Source organism: Mixophyes fleayi, chromosome 9, assembly GCF_038048845.1.
Source record: "Mixophyes fleayi isolate aMixFle1 chromosome 9, aMixFle1.hap1, whole genome shotgun sequence".
Taxonomy (NCBI): Eukaryota; Metazoa; Chordata; class Amphibia; order Anura; family Limnodynastidae; genus Mixophyes; species Mixophyes fleayi.
The window spans coordinates 65179936-65203157 of NC_134410.1; the positions used below are offsets into that span (position 1 = coordinate 65179936).

The 23222-nt window shown below is 44.5% G+C and overlaps 1 protein-coding gene across 4 annotated transcripts in view; it reads left to right on the forward strand.

Moving 5' to 3' along the window:
• The window catches only part of ZMYM3 (zinc finger MYM-type containing 3), a 70928-nt gene that overhangs the window by 16660 nt on the left and 31046 nt on the right, over positions 1 to 23222 (forward strand). For 3 of the 4 annotated variants that reach the window (XM_075184462.1, XM_075184464.1, XM_075184463.1), the window contains 2 exons: positions 7122 to 7334; positions 16055 to 16205. In XM_075184462.1, coding sequence (XP_075040563.1) covers positions 7122 to 7334; positions 16055 to 16205 — 364 coding nt within the window. The remainder of the gene's footprint in view (positions 1 to 7121; positions 7335 to 16054; positions 16206 to 23222) is intronic. The other variant, XM_075184465.1, reaches the window with a different exon arrangement.

Genomic DNA, 23222 nt, shown 5'->3' on the forward strand with positions numbered 1-23222 from the left:
GCGCTGATCAGCGGTTCCTGCAGGCGGCTATATTACTGGAGGCAAAGGAGGCGGAACTTCCACAAGGGATCTGCTCAACTTCCTGGCAAGGACGGTGGCCATTGAAGAGAATTGCAGACACATGCGCTGGCAGAACAAAGAAGCCAGCACTTCAGGCGGAGCAGCCATTTTGAGGGAGAGCTCTAACAGGAACGTCCCTCCAACTTCCTGATCCGGAGGCAACCATCTTTCATTCACCGTGCTACACTCTGCTCCTCTGCTCTGCCTCTCCTCGACTGGTATCGTTAAGGCTTTTGTTATTTTTTACTGTTTTTACTATTGATTAGGTGCCATGCTTTTATAAAGGGTTTACACTAGCAGGACTATATCGCTCAGGGTCTGGGGATATGTGTATTTACAAGGTATTGTTTAGCATTGTAAGCTGACATGCAAGTCTGTTTAGCTCAGACTTTACTGTACCTTAATATACATTTTAAGCTATCGCTGAAAAGGGGACAGCAAGCAACAAGGGACCCTCTGGGGCTGTTGTGACATACTATACCTGTGCCAAGTGTAAATAATCTGTTGGACAGACGGTCCATAATGCTCTTTGCACAGCTTGTAGCGCTGATACCCAGGAGCAGCACAGCCCAGGTCAGGTGCCTGCGGCTCTGGAGGAACCAATCTGGATGAGATCCCTAACAACGACCATGGCGGAACTCACTAAGGTGATGTTACGGTCCACAGAGGTACGTGAACACTCCATTTCTAACACCATTTCACACAGTCAGGCTGGTGAAGGCACATCATCATCACAGGTCGAACATGCCCTTAGGGAGGATAGTTTACTATTCACTACCCACAGGGGCAAGAGGATTTTCACTGATACGGTTCTAGACCGAGATCAGGAGTCAGATCACTCCTCGGCAGAGGAAGGGGAGTTAGATCTGGATGCAAAGGAAGAGACCCTTCATAGCGAGGATTCTGCTTCAACCCATAGCGTTGATAGCCTCATCTTAGGCATCAGGCATACTTTAGGCTTTGCGGAACCCGAGCCCATGGCGCCTTCAGGTTTCTCGTTATTTAAGAAGTCCAAGACACAATTAGCCGCTTTTCCACAGTCCCCAGAGATGATGGAAATGATGGAGGCTTGGCAAAGACCAAATAGGCAATTTATGATGCCAGGCAACTTTTTAAATCACTTTATCTCCTTCCGTCAGAGGATACTAGAAGTAGGAGGCTTTACCTAGAGTAGACACACCAGTTGCTCGGCTGTCCTCATCCTCTGCCATTCCCATTCAGGAGAGGATATCCCTTAGGGACCCCACGGATAAAAAAATGTGATTTAGCCCTCCGCTCAGCATATGCTGCGGCAGGTAGTTTATTCCGACCTAATATGGCAGTGGCTTGGGCGAACAAGGTTATTCAGCTGTGGGCGGAAAAATTAGTGAGAGGATGCCAAGACAATTCTCCTCGTTCTGAGCTCCTCATGGTAGCAGAGCACATACAGGTACCGGCAGAGTATGTAGGGCAGGCAGCCATGGATGCCGTCTCCATCAATGCTTATTATTGATGCCCGCCGTAGCCTATCGTGGGCAGCCGACGCCGATTCCAAGAGAACATTAGAGGGGTTACCAGGTAGCCAGGGGGGGGCAAGAGCACCTCCCTTCCCACAGTCTCAAATAGGCCCCGACAGGGTAGGTTTCGGTCCTTTCGGACTTTTGCCTGGGGTGCCCCGCCAAGAGACAGGTTCACTACCTCATTTAATAGAGGTAGGCCAGAGCACAGGGGAACATTTAGCAGAGGCAGGGGTGCCGCTAGGCGAGGATCATCCCGACCAGTGGACAAACCCTCAGCTTGACAAATCCCCTCCCGGGGAAACCGTGGTGGGGGCACGCCTCCTTCGTTTCAGGAGTCAGTGGTGGGCATCCACCACTGACACCTGAATACGAGGGATAGTGACCCAGGGCTACATAATGGATCTAGCCCAAGTGCCCAAGCAAAGGTTCTTTACCACGCCCCTCCCCCTTGCCCCTTCAGGCACTTCAGGAAGCCATCTAGAAGTTGCTGGCAGCAGAGGTAATATCCCACGTTCCCCAGCAGGAGAGAGGAAGGGGGTTTCACTCAAACCTCTCCCTCACACCAAAGCCGGACACCACTTTTCGGCCAATCTTAAATCTGCAGTTGCTAAACAAGCAGCTAAAAGTTCAGAAGTTCCGAATGGAGTGGCTTCGTTCAGTTATAACCGGAATAGAAAAGGGGGGAGTTCCTAGCCTCCATAAATATCAGGGATGACTACTTGCATGTCCCAATATGGAGGGGACACCAGGGCCTGCTCCGCTTTGCAGTGGGAAATTCCCATTTTCAGTGCAGGGCCCTTCCCTTCGGCTTAGCTACCGCACCCCGAGTCTTCAAGGTCATGGCGATCAAGGCGGGTCTCCTACATCAAAAGGGAATAACAATAGTTCCCTACCTGGACGACTTAATAATAATAATAATAATATTATTATTATTAATTTTTATTTATAGGACGCCACTAAGTGTCCGTAGCGCCGTACAGGGACAAACGAAATTACAATACGAGGTGAAACAGTACAGTAAACAATAAGCACAGTAACTCAGTGAGCTCAAAGCACAGCTAGAGGGGAGGGGAGAGGGAAAGGTCCCGCATACGGCGGAGCCCAAGAGGGAGGGCACGGATGACGGAAACCCCCAGAGGGGAGAGGAGGGAGCAAGAGGGGACGGGGGAAGAGGGTCCTCGAGGAGGAGGGCTAGGTAGCTGGAGAGCAGAGTTAAAAGTGGTGAAGACAGGGGGAGAGATGACCCTGCTCAAAGGAGCGTACAATCTAAGGGGTGGGGTAGACAGACAGAGAGACACGGGGGAGAGAAGGAGGAATGAAGGATAAGGGAAGAGGGATGAAGGGGAAGAGACAGAAGATAAGGTAGGAAGTTAAGTGGGAGACTGGAAGGCTTTAAGAAAAAGGTGGGTTTTTAGAGCCAGTTTGAAACTGGACAGATTAGGGGAAGTTCTGATAGAGGGGAGGGAGCTTGTTCCAGTGGAGGGGGCAGCGCGGGCGAAGTCTTGGATACGCGCATGGGAGGAGGTGATCAGGGGGGAAGAGAGACGACAGTCATTGGCAGATCGGAGAGGGTGGGATAGAGTATAAATAGAGAGGAGGGTGGAGATGTATGGTGCAGTGGAGTTGGCGAGGGCCTTGTATGTAAGAGTGAGAAGCTTGAAGAGGGTTCTGTAGGGGAAAGGGAGCCAATGAAGGGATAGGTAGAGGGGGGAGACAGACGAGGAGCGGCGAGAAAGGAAGATAAGCCTAGCGGCTGCGTTAAGTACAGATCGAAGGGGAGCGAGATGAGTGGGGAAGGCCAGTAAGGAGGAGGTTGCAGTAGTCCAAGCGGGAGATGATCAGAGAGTGAATAAGACATTTGGTGAGAGAGGAGTCAAGGATGACACAGAGGCAGCGAAGTTGGGGGACAGGGGAGATAGAGGTGTTGTCGACAGTGATAGAGAGGTCAGAAGGGGGCGAGGTGTGAGAGGGAGGAAAGACTGAGTTCTAAGGTTAAGTTTGAGGAATCGAGAGGACATCCAGGAGGAAATGGCAGAGAGGCAGGCGGACACCCTAGAGAGGAGAGAGATGAGGAGAGGTAAAGTTGAGTGTCGTCAGTGTAGAGGTGGTAGTTGAGGCCGTAGGAGCTGATGAGTTCACCCAGGGAAGAGGTGGGACAGAGCCCTGAGGGACCCCGACTGGAAGGGTGGACGGGGGGAGAGAGATCCAGAGGTGGTGACGGAGAAGGATCGGTCAGCAAGGTAAGAGGTGAACCAGGACAAGACTGGGCCGGAGAGGCCAAAGGACTGGAGGGTGTGGAGGAGGGGGTGGTCGACGGTGTCGAAGGCTGCAGAGAGATCAAGGAGGATGAGAAGGGAGAAGTAGCCCCTGGCTTTAGCAGAGCGGAGATCGTTGGTGACTTTAGCCAGGGCCGTTTCAGTGGAGTGAAGGGGGCGGAAACCAAACTGGAGAGGATCAAGGAGGGAGTGCTGACGGAGCCTTCTCTTAAAGGCTCTGTCAGCATTGCTCCTAACTCATCACATAAAACTCACGATGCAATTTCTAGAGGCTCACGGCTGGGTACTGAATGTACCCAAGTCATCACTTATTCCGGCACAGCAGATGTGATTCTTGGGCCTCGTCTTCAACACGCAGATCCAAAGAGTGTATCTATCGGAGGACAAGGTCCTCTCGCTTCGCAGCAGGGCCAGATCCCTTCTAACAAGGAAGAGTGTGTCCCTCCTCAGTTGCATGAAGCTCCTGGGGACAATGGTGTCTGTGTACGAAGCAGTTCCCTTCGCACAGTTTCATTCACGCCCACTCCAGAGGGAAATTCTTCAAAAGTGGTCAGGTTCCCAGGTTCATTTGGACAGGCAAATCATCCGCCTGTCCACACAAACGAGGGTTTCCCTAGCCTGGTGGGTATCCAAACACAACCTGCAAATAGGACAGTCCCTTCAAACCTGGTCATGGACCTTGGTCACAACAGACGCAAGTCTGTCAGGGTGGGGGGGGCGTAACAGGACCCCTGAGACTTCAGGGTCTCTGGTCCCCCAGGAGGCCTTGCTCCCAATAAACATCCTGGAGCTCAGAAATATCTGAGCTCTCGTTAGTCATGTATACTGCTCTAACAGGAAAACCTCTGCAGGTCCAATCGGACAACGCCACGACAGTGGCCTACATAAATCACCAGGGCGGCACGAGCAGCAGCCATGAGAGACGTCTCGAATTATGACATGGGTGGAGCAACATGTTCCCAGGATATCGACCATTTACATCCCAGGAGTAGAAAATTGGGATGCCGATTTTCTCAGCAGACAGACATTTCACCCAGGCGAATGGTCTCTAAACAGACAAGTATTCGCCCTCGTGGTGGAACCGCTGGGGCATACCGGAGATCGACCTAATGGCATCCAGACTAAACCATCAGGTCCCGGTATACGAGTCAAAGACGCAGAACCCGCAAGCGAGTTTCACAGACGCCATGACAGTTCCATGGCAATGCTGGATGGTCTGCCTGTTCCCTCCGATTATCATGCTACAACGGGTACTAAATAAGTTAAAAACAGAACAGTTCCCTGCAATTGTAATAGCCCCCCATTCGCCCCGAAGGGCTTGGTTCTTAGATCTTCTGGGACTGGCAGCAGCCCCTCTATTCCAGCTACATATGCGGCCAGGCCTTCTAGTTCAGGGACCACTTCTTTGCCATACTTTAGATCGCCTAGCTTTGACGGCATGGCTGTTGAGACCCTAATTCTTGTGGCAAAGTGATTCTCACAGGAGGTTATTTCTACCCTCATCAGGGCCAGAAAGACTTCGTGTTCGGCAATATATCACAGAGTCTGGAAGACATACATACAGTGGTGTGAGGCCAGGGGACTCCACACATATAGATTCAAACTACCCCAACTGTTGGCTTTTCTGCGCACCGGCCTTCGCCTGGGATCTCTTAAGGTCCAGGTGTCTGCTCTTTCAGTGTACTTCCAGTGAAAGCTTGCGACTTGTAGAGACGTACAGACGTTCCTGCAGGGGGTTCTCCATGTGCAACTCCCCGTCTGTCACCCAGTGGAACCTCAATTTAGTGCTCAAGGCACTCACTAGACCGCCTTTCGAACCTTTGGAGTTGGTGGACTTACGTCACCTTACTTGGAAGACTGCGTTCCTGTTAGCTATAGCTTCAGCTCGCAGAGTGTCAGAACTGGGAGCTCTTTGCTGCGACCCGCCGTTCCTGATCTTCCATTCGGACCGAGCGGTACTACGCACCAAACCCTCATTTGTCCCAATGGTAGTATCTAGATTTCACTTAAACCGGGAAATTGTGGTACCGGCTTTTCGTCCCTCACAGTCATCTCCAGAGGAATGCTTACACTTATTGGATGTAGTCCAAGCTTACAGTGTTATGTGGATCGCACGGCCGCTGTTAGGAAGACCAAAGATCTCTTTGTCCTTCTATGAGGCCCAGAAGCGGGGGTGGCCAGCGTCAAAACAGTTGAGTGCCTGCTGGTTTGTCTCCACTATTCGGACGTCATACGTTAAAGCCGAACAGCCGGTCCCGGCCAGATTAAAAGCGCATTCCACAAGGGCGGTAGGCGCCTCCTGGGCGGCACATCACGGGGCCTCGGCGGAACAGTTGTGCAGGGCAGCGACGTGGTCTTCCGTCCACACCTTCACTAAATTCTATAGATTACCGGGCTTTGCATTGACCGATGCAAGCTTTGACCGCAGGATTCTGCGCGCAGCAGTTCCAGAGCAATGCCTCCCTTGAGGAAGCTTTGGTATATTCCCCAATGTCTCGCAGTGTCCCCCAATGGTAGGAAAGAGAAAAAGATTTTTACTCACCGTAAAATCCATTTCTCTGACTCCATTGGGGGACACTGCGCACCCTCCCTTGCTCTTTATATAGTTCTGTGTGTGTAAAGTTTAATTGTTTTAATCGGTTAAGCCCTACGGGTGTCTCCCTTTCCTCGCACTCTTGGTTAGTCAAAACTGAGGAAGCAACAGGAGAGGAGGGGTATAGTAGGGGAGGAGAATGAAGATCAAACAAGTTGATAAGTGCTTAGGACTCCTAGACCCACTACTATACCCCATTGTCTCGCAGTGTCCCCCATTGGAGTCAGAGAAATGGATTTTACGGTGAGTAAAAATCTTTTTTTTGTAGGGGTGGGGGTTATTGTATGGTTCAAGAGCACTTTTTTTGTTTTGTTTTCAAAACTTCATCCAATCATTGGTTTTTCAGTTTAAGTGGATAGTTAAAACAACCTGTTGCCCATCAGATCTGTGGAATATTCACAGCAGCACAAATTTTTTCAGGAGATTTGTGCTGATCATGTGGCAGGTAATAACTTATCCTTTTGTGTGTCTCTCTGAGGACTCTGACTACATGTGACAAGGCAGTGTCAGACTGAAAGTTGTATAGCGGAAGAAGCAGGGTGCCCAACAGCACACAGTGGTGATGTGAGGCACCTGCTGTCGAAGTTATGTGGAAAGGAGAGATTGCGATATACCTCTATATGACACAGAAGTTCTTGTATCAAACAGGTTTTGTGTTTTTTTTTTTTGTTTTTTTCTTAAATTTTTTTTTAGATTCAGCATGAAGTCAGTAATGGAAGCGTAGTTCACAGATTGTGTAGTGATACCTGTTTTACAAAATTCCGAGCCACCAAGGGCCTGAAAACAAACTGCTGTGACAACTGTGGCATTTACATCTATAACAAAGGTCTGCCACTGGAATATCTATTCCATGAGGGTCAGCAGAAACGATTCTGTAATGCAGCCTGTCTAAACAATTATAAGAAGGTGAGTGGTACATTAACAAATGTATTTGAAACCTGTTTTGTGTGATTTTTTTTTTTTTTTCCCTATCTTTGCTTTGGTGAGGTTTGTTTGTTTTTGCTCTTTTGTGTGCTTATAGTTCGGAAAAATGGATGAAAGCTTTGGTTTACCGATATAGGGCTTTAATCTTACTGTTAACTCCCATCACTCATAGAGATGTACTTTTATTGAACATGGGTGTTTAACCTGTATATATTACTAGCACATGCAGGACAAACCAAGAATGAAAGCTCCTCTCTTCGTAGACCTCTACATTCCTCAGGATTCAGTTTTCGGTTTAGTAGAGTTTTTAGAAGTGGAAAAATAGGCAGTCAATTAAAACAAGTGGCAATACCGGTGTTTAAAGAGCTATGCAATACTTCTTCCTTAAGAAAACGAATAGTAAAATTAAATGTATTGCAGGTATGGGCATATATGAAAGGGATTTCATGGTAAGAGTCAATCTCGATTTCTATAGCCTTGTGTCAGTGCAATGTCTGCAAACCCTTCTGCAAAACATAGGGTGGACAGCAATATAAGCATGTCAAAATTAACAGAAATCCACCTGTTCAAACACATTCATTGCCTCCAAGACTTAGTTTAATCTTGTGCCTGGTTAAGTTTGTCTACTTAGGAAGAATTCTGCAGTGCACCCACAGTAGAGTGAGTAAACAAATGTGTGCATTACTCATCTGCTCATGGCAAGTCCTTTGACTACCATAAAACCAAACAGTTTGAAGAGAGGCCTATGCATGAAGGTTTAGAAGTGCCCGGAGACAGATGGTCCAGTGTCGCCTTAAATCAGTTGGATGTCTTCAGACCATTTCTAGGATCATTAACTAAAGCGTTTAAAAGAGATTCTTTCTTGTTGATAGAGAAGCAATTCAAAAATTTGTTTGTTCGAGCTGCCTACTAGTAAAAACAATTTTTTGGGGGGAAACAAATTCAAGTACTTTCAATACACTGGTACAAAAGGAGAACTGGAAGTCCACAACACCAGATTATGGACCTAACTAATAAGTTAATTACTGAGAGTTAGTAAGTTTATTAAGAATGTAAACTTTTCAGTGGTTGGGAAAGAAGCTAAAAATTGAGAGTGAAAGTCCAGTGAACTGGAATAAGACAGCTAAATCCAATGTCTACGTGTTGAGAGGCAGAACCCAATCCTAGAAAGATGCAGGTGACCCTATACTCTGATGGGTTCATACTGTGGCAGAAGTGTTAATCCTGGCTCTGAGGCTTTAACAAAAGTCTCTTTTGGAATCATTAATTCTAGAGCAGTTGACCGCGATCTAAAGTAGAACTGTAAAGCTGGCAGATCTGATGATTGCCATCCACAAAGAAGACTGATCTTGTTGAATTAGCTGGATTAAACAACATTTGCCCGATGGCTATCATTGTTGAAATTAGTTGTCTATACTGGAAGGTAATGTTATTTAAATGCTAGAATGTGAAACTTTGCCAAAGAAGAATTTGAATGAATTTTGACCATACTACTGCAGTATGTTGAGGGATTTTGTGCACAAGCCAGTGTATAAAGTTTTGTCTGTGGCCGAACGGAATTATTTATGTCCTTGCAGAACTTACTATAAACAAAGTCACAGGAGATCCTATATAGCTTGTCAGCTCGGAAACCATATTTTACTCAATGGGTAAAACTTGGAATTTTTTTTCTCCGTTTTTTAAATACATGCCAACAGCTTCCATAGTCTATGTACATATAGCAATATACTCTAAATATAATGCTTTCCCAGAAGTGTCTTAACTAATCGACGTAACATGTCGACAAACGTGGAAGAATATGGCAAATACCTAACTGGTTTAATTGTAAGATAAACTGCAGATCAGTTGCGTATTTCCACTGTTTATTAAGTTATCCAAGAGGTCTAGATCAACTTCACCTGATGTATAAATTTTATAGCATTATTTTTCCATTATTAGGATACTCCATGTGTTCTGTAAAGGAGCAAGAGAGAGAGCATCTGCCCAATGGAAGAATTTTCCCTATACTGACATCTTTATTTTCCTTTTTAATGTTGTCCCCTTCTCTTTATTGTGCCCTTGTCCTTTTTATTGTCTCATAGCTTCACAAATGGCACCAACTTATGACTGGTGTCTCAGTTGACCTTATCATGCCACAGAAAAACAGCAATAGAAAGAAGGCCCTTCAATAATACATATTCTACATAGTAGCAAAGTTATTTTTCAGCAGTAGTTTTGTGGCTCATTTGGCAGGCGTAGGAAAAATGACTTCCTTGAATCACTTTATTTTTGTATAAACTTATGCAGCAAGGCCTAGATATGTATTACAACTTTCAACAGTTATTAGGTCAAAAGCCCTTCTCTGTATTGCTCTTAGCAAAACCCATTCATATTTATTAGAAATGGAGTAAAAACACAGAAGAAAGGCTGTTTTTATATTTCCCATAGATTGTAAGCTTGCGAGCAGGGTTCTCTTACCTCTCTGTCTGTTTGTATTACCCAGTATTATTTTATTAATGTTTGTTCCCAATTGTAAAGCGCTACGGAATTTGCTGGCGCTATATAAATAAATGATGATGATGATATTTTTACCTATTTCTGGGAAAAGTAGAAAATTACATTTTGGGGTAAACGGTGGTCATCCTGATTTGTGTAAAAGTAATGTGGGGAACCATTGAAAGGGATATTTTTTCCCCTCCTATTTTGATGTGGATTTGTTTTATATGCATAACAGAAAATTTTTATTACAGTACTAGACCAAAATGAAAAAATTATACTTAAGATTTTGTTTTTCCTGTTAACTATGCATATCATCGAAATGTTAAAATTAGCATAGAGAAGTAGAGGAGAAACCATTGAATTATAAAATTGATGAAGAAAAGCTTTACACAAAAGTTGCCACTTGGGTGCAGTTTCAGCCAGTTAAAAGTAATAAGAATTTACTAACCAGATATGCAGCACTCGCTGATTATGCCAGTGTCCTTAATGCCCCCAAGCACACCATTCCTCTTTGCTCTCTTAGATTGTGGTTGTCTGTGTCCCTCACCTGTGAACTTACAATATTTATTTGGACATTCCTTCTAATTAGTGTTTGGCCAATTCAGCCACACCCATTGCTAACAGGTGCCTAAAAATCAAGCATCATCACTTATTTATATAGCACCAGCATATTTCGTAGCGCATTACAATTGGGAACAAAGACAGTAATAAAACAGTACTGGGTAATACAGACAGGGAGGTAACTGGAAGGCCCTGCTCGCAAGTTTAAAATCTATTGTCTGTGACAATGGAAGTTTGATACAGAAGGATAAGTGCTACATAATGGTCCAGTCCTGCAGCACTGTTGGTTAAAGGGTTCTTAGTGTAAAGAGAGATTATAAGATAACCTAGGGTGGTTAAGGAATATTATAAGCTTTCCTGAAGAGGGGTTTTCAGAAAGTGTTTGAAAACTAGAGAAAAGTCTTATTGTGTGAAGGAGGGAATTTCACAAAGTGGGTGCAACCTGCATAAAGTCCTGTAAGCGGGAATGCATATAATGAATGTGGATAAGAGATGCCGATCTTGTGCGGAATGGAGATGTCGAGTTGGGAGATATTTTGAGATAAGTGAGGAGGAGATGTATGTTGGGGCAGTTTTGTAAATGGCTTTGTATGTTAGTAGAATTATTTTATATTGCATTCAGTGATAAACGGGCATCCAGTGAAAGAACATTTTGCAGGAAAATAAGTCTAACTGCTTTCTGCAAAATAGATTGTAGGGGTGAAAGTCTGATTCGGGGAAGACCAGTAATGATGGATTGGCAATAGTCAAAGTGGGAAATGAGTGCATGTATTAAAGTTTTTGCAGTGTCTGCTGTGAGATGTGCGTAGTCTGGGAATGTTTTTTTCAGTTCTATGTAACATGATATGTAACATGACTTAGATACAGAGTTGATATGGGGGAAAAAGGATTATTGTTGATGTTTATTTTAAGGCGCCACAAAGGGTCCGCAGTGCTGTAGATAGGGACAACAGTACAGGTTAACACTACAGGGTAAGAGCACATGGCATACAGGCAGTACAAAGATGAGGTGCAATAGGTACAGAAAGTACAAATAAGGGACTGAAGCACAAACCTTTAAACACAGCAGAGAGCTGGTGCATAGGCAAAGAGGTGAAAGTGAATACCAATGCATAGAGTGGGGATGAAGGGAGGAGCGGAAAGAATAGGCTGAACTTGTGCCCACTAGCGTGGGTGCTACTAACTGGGTCCGTACAAAGATGGAGATGCAGAGCTGAGGGAGAAGTGGAGAGACAGCGGCAGGAGGCGAGTGGCAAAGGAAACAAGCAGTTTGCTAAACATTAGAATTTAAGCATAAAGGCAAAGAAACTGAGGCAAATAAAAACAAAACAAAATACTTAGTTGCAATGTCTAGTGCAGTTAGAAAAGAAGTGCAGCATCCGGTTATAGTAGATGTAGCTTATTTCTGGATGTCTTCAGCTGATCAGTGTTTGTCTAACTGATGTTTAACTGCATTTCGCAACGGGTTGTGAGAAACCAACTTAGTGTAGGAAACCCCACACATGTCACACCCTAAACACATTTCCCCTTAAACTGAATGCCACGTTTTGGGATGAATACAAGCCTGTTATATCTGTGCTGATTGGTCAGCTGGTCCAGTTATGCAATCTTAGTAGACAATTAGCAGTAGAATGAGTCATACCAAAGAGTTCAGTGAAGTTCAACTTTGCACTATCATAGGATGCCACTTTTCCAACAAATCGGTTTGTCAAATTTCTGCCCTGCTAGAGTAGCCCCAGTAAGTGCTGTTATAGTGAAGTGGAAATGTCTAGAAGCAACAACAGTTTAGCCACAATACAGTGGGCCACACAAGCTCACTGAATGGGACCGCCGAGTGCTGAAGCACATAGCATGTAAACATTGTCTGTCCTCTGTTGCAACACTTGGTACTGAATTCCAAACTGCCTCTGGATGCAACGTCTGCACAAATATGGTTAGTTGAAAGCTTCATGGAATAGGTTTCCATGGCCAAGCAGCCACACACAATCCTCAGATTAACATGCTCAATGCCATATGTCAACTTGAGTCGTGTAGAGCACACTGCCATGAGTCTTGTACTTCACCGTCTGGCAGTTTGATGGACAAATCTGGACTTGGCAGATGCCAGAAGAATGCTTTCTACTGAAATGTGTACTGCCAAATGTAAATTTTGCTGAAGGAGGAATAATGGTCAAGGTTTGTCCTGGGCTTTTGGAAAGCTTAATGCTACACCATATAATGGCATTTTACAGAATAATGCTTCCAACTTGGTGGCAAAAGTTTAGGAAAGGCTGTATTCTGTTTCAACATGACAATGCTCCCTTTTACAAAGTGAAGTCCATCAAAAAATGGTTTCCAGAATTTGCTGTGGAAGAGCTTGACTGATAGGGTTAAGGTTAGGGTTCTGTGCTGAACAAACACCTTTGGGATGAGCATACCTTATCGTCCAACATCAGTAACCGACCTCACTAATGGTCTTGTGGATGCAAATCCCTGAGTCCTATGTTCCAAAATCTAGTGGAAAGCCTTCCTAGAAGAGTGTGACCTGTCATAGCAGCAAATAGCAGACTAACGCCTTATTAGTGCCCATGGCTTTACAATCTTTTTATTGAAGAAAAAAAATATATATATTTTTTTTATGTATTTTTAAAAGAAGAAACAGAATAAAATTTTTACATTAGACAGTAGCTCATTACATCAACTTTAATATCAGCAATACTGAAATTTGTATTGTCCCTTATCTATATTATGAGCAAAAAACCCCCAATATAAACATAACATGTGGTAGTAGTAGGGGAACAGGGGCCCAGAGTTTAATTTGAGTAAGCTAAGGTGGAAGTTTGTCAATAGTGATTTGGCATGAAGAGGAAGGTGAATAGCGACTAATATCTCTTACATAATATAGTGAAATCTAACCACCTGGACCAATATTGCACAGTACTCCTCATATTTGTCTGCCGAAGATAAAATCAGTTATCCATACTCATACAGAAGGTCTAGTCTTGTAATCCACTCCTCCAAAGTGGGAGGTGTTGGATATCTCCAGTGGACCGGTATCGCAGTCTTTGCCATTGTCCGGTTGGTTAGATTAGTAGCCGAAAACCCGCACAGTCGGGAACCTAAATTGTCATGATCTGTTTGGAGGTGGCAATCACCTCTTCCCAAAAGGGTAGAATTTTAGGACATTTCCAGCAAATATGGAGAGGTGTCCCGACTGACCCTTTCAACCTCCAAAAAATGTTTGGTATTCCCAGATACATTTTGGCCAGATGATTTTGTACTGTCTCTCAATAATCCATACACTTGATGAGCATGCCTGAGTTGTAAACAGTATATTAGGCCAATTATTTTCCCTAACTAAGTTCCCTAGGTCTCGCTCCCAGTCACTAGTGAATTTTGTAAATGAGCATAAAATGTTTTCTAATGGTTTATAAATACTGGACAAAGTACGTGTGAAGGACAGGCAGAGACTGCATATTATTTCAAATGGAGTGAGCTATCTACTGCTTTACAGTTTTCTTCTTTGCTTAGGAAAGAGCTTTGAGTTAAGCAAGTCCGCTTGTTCTGGATTTCCCCAAAAGGGAGAACACCCAACCAGCTGGCTAACACGGGAGATCCCTGCTTGTAGCCAAAGCCTAAACGTGTTTTTAGGAACTCTTGGGGTAGAGTGGTGTAAGACATGAAATTAATGAGATGTGTTTTTGCTTGCATCTGTGGAGTATGTCAGGCTCATAATGCAGCTTTTTCCCTCCCCACACAGTCTTTTTATAATACTGTAATTATATGAGCCATTTTCAAGGGATGTGTATAAGGGAGGGTTTATAAGAGATATAGGATTCTTGGGAAGATATCCATTTTTATAATGTTAATCCTCCCTACACAGGAAAAGGTTTTTTTCTACTCCTAAAGCTCATTGCATGTTTTGTTTGTAATGGGATGAAAGTTAGCATTGAAGGTCTGTGTTAAATCTCTATTTATGACAACCCCTAAGTATTTAATTTGGGTTGGGTGCCATCAAAAAGCAAACAAATGTTTCAGTTCCTCTGACACAATGGGGGTACAAGCGTAGATAATGAATTCTAGTATAGAGCTTACCTGGGTTTGAGAAAAACAATGAAATCACGCTCTATTGGATGTTTGAGTCTCCAAGCGTCGACCAGAAGTAGGGTGCGCCTTATCTTGCGGTACAATTTCTCTGGATTCCTGGCAGCCTTGGTGGAATAATCTGATTCTAGATGAAGCATCCAATTGACATAACCACCAAAACACCAACATGCCTTCCTTCAGTTCATCTTGCTCCAGAATACTCTCAAGGGATTTATAGGTTGCTCTTACATCACTCATGCTGTGCACACTTTCTGCTTTTCATATATTGTCTTAGGTCTGAACATAGAAACGTATCCAGTATTATTCCAGTGTCCTTTTTAGATTAACCATTCTTGTCTTTCCCAACTTATATTGAATTAGGGTAGGTGCTTCATAAGATCGTATTAGAGCTAAGGTATACTTGGGTTGTCACTTGCCACTCTCCTCATTTTTAAAATATAGACATCTGATTAAATTGCTTGGTGTTCAGGGCTGTACAAACTCATATTTCCATCATAGTTTATTGATGACCACTTGATGACCATATAATCACAGTGGGAGCCAGTATTTTCACCTTTTTACATAGACAAGCAAAGTAGTAACGGCAATGCTTCATTGAGCCACTAGATGGCAGTAAAACTTGAGAAAAGTAAATGTTGAATAGGAGCCGATTGATGATAATCCTTTTAGGAAGTAGCTGGACAAATGTGGCATGCCAATAATACTCCTCACAAACCATATAGGTGAGGGTCTGGAATTAGTGAATATATCTTATAATAGCAATCTTGGGATGGTCTGCCACTTCAACATCAAGTAAGCGTTGTAGGGAAGGTGGGCTCTCTTCCACGGAGCTCTGGGAATATGCCACCACTCACATGGCTGCTAAGCCACTCTCTCATGCCCATGGTTTTGGAAGCACATATGGATGTAAGGCTCAGGTGTCCACATACTTTTGGCCATGTAGTGTATGTACTTGCAGAGGTTTGTCATCTACTATCCATAATTCTTGGGACTTTGAATATTGGGTTTGGAATTGAGATGCAAATTATACCTTTCCCACACTGCTCCTGGCATTGTCCTGCTCATTAAATAATTTTAGTTTGATGTGCTCTCAGAGGCATGAAAAAAAAAAAGTATAAACGAAAATATTCACACAAATAGGGAGTCTATTGAGAATATTAACACAGAATATTGCCAATCCTGAGTCCAAAGGAATAACCTCAATCAAACAGAAATCCAAAAAATCTTGTGAAAACAGTTAAATTTCCAAGATGAGTGCCGAGTGGTTATTTGCTTCCTCTCCAGAGTGAGTGAGTATAATTGGCCTTCTGTTGCTGATGGAGAGATCAGCCTGTACCTTGGGATGGGAATTAAATTAATTAATTTCTCCCCCAAATTACTTCATTTCGCTCCCACCAAGGCTGAAGGACAATTAGAAGTAGACAACGTGGGTTTCTATTGCCTACATATTTCACAAAGTCATAAAGTATTCGTTGATTTGGTTAATTTTTTGTTTTGTGAAACTATGTATTTCTTTAAATGTTGTCTTTTTTTTTTTTTTTTTTGTTTAAATTGTTTTTTTGGTTTTTTTTTGACAGAAAAACACAAAGGTTTTCCCATGTATGTATTGCAAAACGCTTTGTAAGAACTTTGAAATGCTTTCCAATGTGGACAAGAATAGCCGTGTGGGTCTCTTCTGTTCTGTTTGCTGCATAACCTCACATAAGGTCAAACAATCTGGGCTGACAGGTGAGAGCTGTTTGTAGATGATGTGGTATCTGATTTTTAATCCTTTATAGTGTTAAGGTTATGTGAAGGCACAATCTCAAATAACTTTACAATGATCTGGAGCACCCATGTAACTTCTGATTTATAGTACAGGGTGATTTAAAAGTCGCAGTACACCCTTTTTATTTCAAAAACTCTACAGGAATTGGGCCGATTTCAAGATGGCGCCCATGTTTGGTACATACCGTAAAAGATAGACCACATCACCCATACCTTACTGGAGTATTCAGGTTTCCCAATTTCCTGTAGAGTTTTTGAAATAAAAGGGTGTACTCCGACTTTTGAATCACCCTGTATATCAAAGTCTTTAGCAGAACATTGTTAAGATCTGGATGTTTTATGCAGATATTAGTTGCAGACATAGATGCACACATATTCAGCAAGAAGAATGCAGATCATATGCAATAAATTAGTCTATGGATTATTTAACTAACAATATTCATACAGTAGCAAATCAATGAATGTGTTTGCCCCTGCTTACACCACAAAATGGCTTTTATTTTAAAATAGCATGAGTGCAAGACTGTATTTGGATTTTGACTATGCAGCCAAACTTTTATTTCTAATGGCTTAAAAAATGGAAATTGTTCAGCTGAACTTCCCAAGCTCAAAACGATAGTATAATAAATCCTGGAAAACTTTTATTAATTAATGTGTATATTTCTTTCATTCATGTATGGCGCACTGGGGTATTGAGGCTACACTGAAGCTTGGACATTTTGGAGTCAAATTTAAAGTTCAAGCTCCTCCCCATTTTTACTCCCATAGCCTGCTGGGATCTTCAGGGTTTTGTTTTTTGTTTTTGTTTCTTTTATAAATTGCCTTGGCTTTTTATTTTTTTTTTATTTTTTATGGCTGCCGTTGGCAGCATGCTTTTTAAACTTGTATTATGGCAGCATGCTTTTTAAGTAGGGACATGACTCCGGGGGAGCTCTGTCACTGCTGTCGCAGGTAGTGACTGGGATCTCTGTGCCTTCAGTGCCACTGGAGGAATTTTTTACCTAAGTAAGTGGCAGTCATCCCTCTGGGGCAGTCACTTTCCAACTCCAGCACCTTCTCAGCGGGCTTTCTTCCTGTGTAAGACATGCCAATAGAAAAAAGGCAGCAACGGCTATCTATTCCTTCTACCCTCTCCAGCTGCAGGAAAGTAGTGTGGGAAGGGTTGATGTGTTTTTCGGTGTCTGATCTGGTCTTTGTGTCTATTTTGCAGTTTTCACATCCACTTTGATTTGTGTAGTGCAGCTGTCCTCTCCATATTCCCTCTCCTCTGTCATGTCTGGTATGGGGAGTACATCCAAGGCTAGGACTGGAAAGATGACATGAGCAAGAGTCTTTGCCTGCCTTATACCATACAAAATTGCTCTGTGCACATTCTTGGAAGGATGTACTGTTCACACTATGCAAGGCATAGGACTGGCAGCTGCACTCACCCCACTGAGATGACAGAGCCAACCTGAGCTATAGATCAGTGGCATCTTGTCTATTACACAGCCCGCCTCACGCTCCAGGGACCAGAGCTTGGATCCTCCACCACCCATCCCACGGTAGCCTTAGGAAGTGACACTTCTTTCCCAGGAATTCACGACCAGGGCCTTTGGACTCATCCTCTGCAGCATCTGATAAGCTGACTTGGGCTCAATGCCTGGAAAAGTGGGTGTCTGGTCAAAGTTTCATCTTCTTTGGAAAGGATCATTGAAGCTGCCTTCGCTTCTAGACCATGGAAGAGTCTGATTCCTGTTGTTCTACATTCTTGACCCTGAGGTTTTCTCATGTCTGGATGAGTTTTCAAACAGGAAACGGAGTAGAGAATTTAGTACAAGCTTTCCAGCAGACACTAAATATTCAAGGCAGGGAGGAGTCAGAAGTTTCCAACATTTCGCTGTTGGAGGAAAAAGAAACAGACTGTCTCCTTGCCCTCAGTTGCAAGACCTTTTATTTGGACCAAGCCTAATCATAGGTTTCAGGTCTCGCTCCCTAATGAGTATACTGTAGAATTTGGGGTCTCCGTCTAAGACCGATGCTCCAGTTGCACGCCAATATAAGACCAACACCATTCAGATTCCAAACTGTGCCTTTATATGCAGAGGAATATTTCCGCCTTAAATTAAGCCTTTACATGACAAGTGCTTCTCTTAGACCCTACTAAAATTCAGCTTTAATAAGGCAGTGCAGAGGTAGTCTGAGCAATGGGTGAAGGCATTGCAATCTGTCGTATTTGCTAACTCTGGTGGCGCATATCCACACGGATAGCCTTCTGGTCCTCTATGATGCCCACGAGAGGTTGAGTGGCGTCCAAGCAGAACATTGTTAAGTGGATTACTGTGGTAATTTGTCATACTTACATTAGGCCAAGTAAGCTTGTTCCCCAAAAATGCGACTGTGTTCTATCATACTGTCTCCTGGATCGCAGAGCCTCGGCTGAGCAGCTGTATTGCGTGGCCTCAAGGATGCCAGTGAGGTGCTCTGTACATCTGCTGAGTGTACCCTCCTGTAGGGTCAGCTTTGGGACATACCCAGTGCCACTCCCCACCCCACGTGGGTCAAAGAGACTAGGATTTTTTTGGTTTATATTTGCATTAAATCCTTTTCTTTAAGTCCATTGGCAGACACAGGATGCCCATCATTTGTTCTTTCCTGTTCTCCTTGTTGAGGTTCGATTTTCTTGTTGGAAAAACCTTGTTCTCTGATCTCTCATTCAATTCATCAAAAATTACTAAATTTAGCCCTTTAACTTACCGCGATCTTCAAAGTGCCCAAGCTCTAGTGCAGCTTTTGTACCGAAGTGTTTTTTCAGTGTCATCCAATGGACAATAGAAAAAAAAATTAACATAAGTGTAAAATGTAACCCCCTCTCCCAGTGTGCAGTGTGAGGTGCACAGGTTACACAGTACACCTCCTTCTCTAGCCCTGGCTAGCTCATGGGCATGGGTGCAAATTACCAGGGGGTCCCTGTACATGCAGGTTTTGTTATTCCAAAGTCTCTTTGTAGTTGGTGGGACACAGGTGGTACAACACAATTGGTTGTTTCAATAATGTGGGTGCCAGACCATCTCTATATTGCAAAATATAACATCTTTATTTACACTTCACTCACTCCAACACATTCTTAAACTGGTGCAGTGATGAGTAATTATATACAGTTCCTATATGCACCTCCTGTCTTCTCCTGCATAATGCTTAACGGTCATATGAACAGAATATGCATGGGGATGTCACATGTAGTCTGGTATCTTTGTAGCTCACATATATCTCTTCCTCTCCCCTGTTGGAGACGCTTAAATCTATCTCACTTGGCATCTGGCCATGAACCCTCCTGGGGTGCTGACACTTAGTGACTATATCCAGGGCTCACTCCCCCACTTGCTCACACAAATGCTCCTTTGTGGCAGATGCCACTCACTCACCCCTATGCAGGGTCTCTGTATGTCACTCATGCATGCCTCTTTTCTCCTGGCAAGCTCTTACAAGCAATCCACTGCAAAGACTCCTCTAATCTTTTTTTCCACCTTTGTTGTGGGGACTCTCCTCATCTTGTGCTGCCAATCCCAACAAGGAACTGGTGCTTCAACTGGGCTACCCCTAAGGGTGGGGATACCCCTCTATCACAACCTTTCTCTTTGGGCTTTTATTACTGCCCTTAGTGGGCTCTCCAGGACTCCTCCTGGTACTTCATGGTGCCTCATGGCACCCGTCGTGCCTCCCCCTTCACTGGCCGAGGATCTGGGACCACCCTTCCCTCCAACCTCCTGGGTCCTGGCTTACAAGATGTCTCCTGTCAACTGTCAAACTGCCAACTGCCATACAGGTTCTGATCCTCCCATTAAAGCCTTGTTAAGGAACCCTGCTGGTGTCTCCTCTAGGTCCCAGTGCCGAACGACACACTCAGCCACTGGGAGGCATCAATAACACCAGAGGGGGTGTTACAATATCTTGTTTTCGTCTACACCAATAGAGGAGTTTATGAATTATTTACAATTTCAGTGTTTTTGTTTTGTTACAGAAAATCCAATACACCTCACATATTTGCCTGTCTCTCAACATATGTAAACATTACTGCAGTATATAACCTTATTAATCATGACTACAGACATTAACCCCTTCATATTTTAAAGGTCTATTAATCTCATTGTATACAAATGCTAATAGCCAGGTCAATTCTAAATTTATTGTGATGTCTTTTCACCAGAAATATATTTTAATCTGTCTGTTCCTGCTCTGACTTTATTGGGGGACACTGCGAGTCATTGGGGTATAGTAGGGTGGTACTAGAGTTTAGGAACTTAGACTTGTTTTAATCAACACACTCCTCCCCTACTATGCCCCTCCTCTCCTGCAGATTCCTACTTTTTGTCTAACCAAGCGTCTAAGAAAGGGGGGCCTACAGGGCAAAAATATAAGCATACAATTTTACAAAACAGAACTATTTACAGAGCAAGGGAGGGTGTGCAGTGTCCCACAATGGAGTCAGAGAAAAGGATTTTACAGTGAGTAAAAATCTTCTTTTCTCTCTTCCTACCATTGGGGGACAGTGCGAGACATTGGGGACATACCAAAGCAGCCTCTAAGAGAGGGAATGCTCTGGAACGGCTGCACACAATACTCTGCTCCCAATCGGCGAATACAAAGCCCAGCAACCTGTATAATCTTGAAAATGTGTGGACAGATGACCATGTTGCCGCTCTGCACAACTGCTCCGCCGAAGCCCCATGACGTCTCCTGGGGAGACCAGAGACCCTGGAATCTGTGACCCTCTTACACTGCTTCAACCTAGCAGGCTTGCATCTGTCGTAACCAAGGTCCATGACCAGGCTTGGAGAGACTGAACTTTTTCCAGATTCTGTCTGGATAACCACCACGCCAGGGAAAGGCGAGTTGGTCTCAACAGGCAGATGATCTGCCTGTGCAGATGCACCTGGGAACCGGACCATTTCTGAAGAATGTCCTGTTTAAGAGGGCGAGAATGGAATTGCGCAAAAGGCACTGCCTCGAACACCGATACCATAGTTCCCAGGAGTTTCATGCAACTGAGGAGAGAGACCTCTCTCCTCACCAGGAGGGTCTTGGTCTTGTGCAGGAGTGCGAGGACTTCGTTTTCCAGTAAATATACACTCCGGTCCTTGTGTCAAACACAAGTCCCAAGAAACGCATCTGCTGCGCCGGAACGAGTGATGACTTTGGTAAATTCAGAACCCAGCCGTGGGCTTCCAGAAACTGAATTGTGATCTGGATGTGCTGTGTTAAGAGCGATACCGACAGAGCTTTCAGAAGATAGTCCAGATAGGGAACTATCGTGACTCCTCTCTGTTTCAGGGGCCCCACCATGATCTTGGTGAACACTTGGGGCGCGGTTGCTAGACTGAAAGGTAGGGCCCTGAACTGACAGTGGGAGCGCTTTACTGCAAAGCGGAAGAGATACTAGTGTCTCATCCATATTGGAACTTGCAGGTAGGCATCTTTGTCTATGGAGGCTAGGAATATTCTCCTTGCTCTGTTCTGGTGATGACAGACTGAAGGGACTCCATTCAAAACTTCTAGAGCTTTACCTGCATGTTTAGAGATTGCAGATTTAAAATGGGACCTAATGAGCCGTCCGGTTTTTGCACCAGGTAGAGGCTGGAGTAAAACCCCTGACCTCTTTCTCTCTGAGGGATGTGAACAATAGCCCCAACTGCCAGCAGTTTCTGGATTGCCTCCTGAAGTGCCCTGCGCCTGAGGAGACAATGGGGGATAGCTGTGGTGAAGAACCTCCGTTGCGGAAGCTGGACTAGGTATATGACATAGCCCCGGGACACAATTCCTTGTGTCCAAACGTCTGTGGTGGATGCCCACCCCTGGCTCTGGAAGCGAAGAAAGTAGGTCACGCTGCGGACTTATCGCCCAGTCTCGAGGGTCCTCACCTAACGGCGCCCCTGCCTCTGCTATATACTCCCCTAGGTGCAGAGGATTGGACTCTCGAAGGGGGGGCGCAGCCCCGGGCGAAGGAACGAAAGGACAGAAAACCGGCCTTGTCGTGGTCTATTGGAGCCCATGGGAAGAGAGTTGCTCTTTCCCCCTGTGGCCACCTGGATAACCTTTTCTAACTCTGACCCAAGCAGAATAACTCCATCAAAGGGCAAGCCCTCTAAGGCTCACTTAGAATCGGCGTCCGCTGTCCAAGAGCGTAACCATAAAATACGCCGAGCTGAGATGAGGGCCGAGAATCTGGAATTTATGGACACAGCATCTAAGGTTACCTGGTCTACATAATCAGAAGTTCCCGGATATGCTTGGCCAAAGTGAGAAGTTCCGCATGTGAGACGTTGTCCTGAATACCCTTCACTAACTGTTTAGCCCATTGCTGTATAGCCTTGTTAGCCCAGGGAACCGCCATAGTGGGTCTAAACATACTGCCTGCTGCAATATAAGTTGAGTGGAGGGACTGGTCGCACTTCTTTTTCGTAGGATTCCTTAGCGAAACCCACTCCTGTGTGGAAATAGCCGAAGAGGAGGACAAACGTGCCGTGCTACCAGGGTGTCGCCCTAGGGGAGGCCTCCCATTTAATTGAGTCTTCTGCCGGGAGAGGGTAAAGCGACTTAAATATGCCCGGCATCATGAACTGCTTATTTGGCCTCTGCCAGTCGTCTGATAAAATCTCCATCATCTGAGGGGATGATGGGAAAGAAGCCACTTGCGCCTTGGTCTTTTTAAACAAAGAGAACCCCGGTGGGTTCTGGTTCTGCAAAGCCTAAAATATGTCTGATACCTAAAATTAGGTTATCTACATTGTGGGCAGGGGCTGAATCTACTGCGCGAAGTGTGTCATCCTCCTGCAGATCAATGTCCAATTCACCTTCATCTTCTGAGGAATGTTCGGAATCCTGATCCCGGCCTTGGTCCGCATCAGAAATAATCCTCTTAGCCCTGTGCGATATTGTAAGCAAGCGTTCCTTTCCCTTAGCAGAATCGGGCTGTGAGTATGTGCCTACTACCGCCTGAGT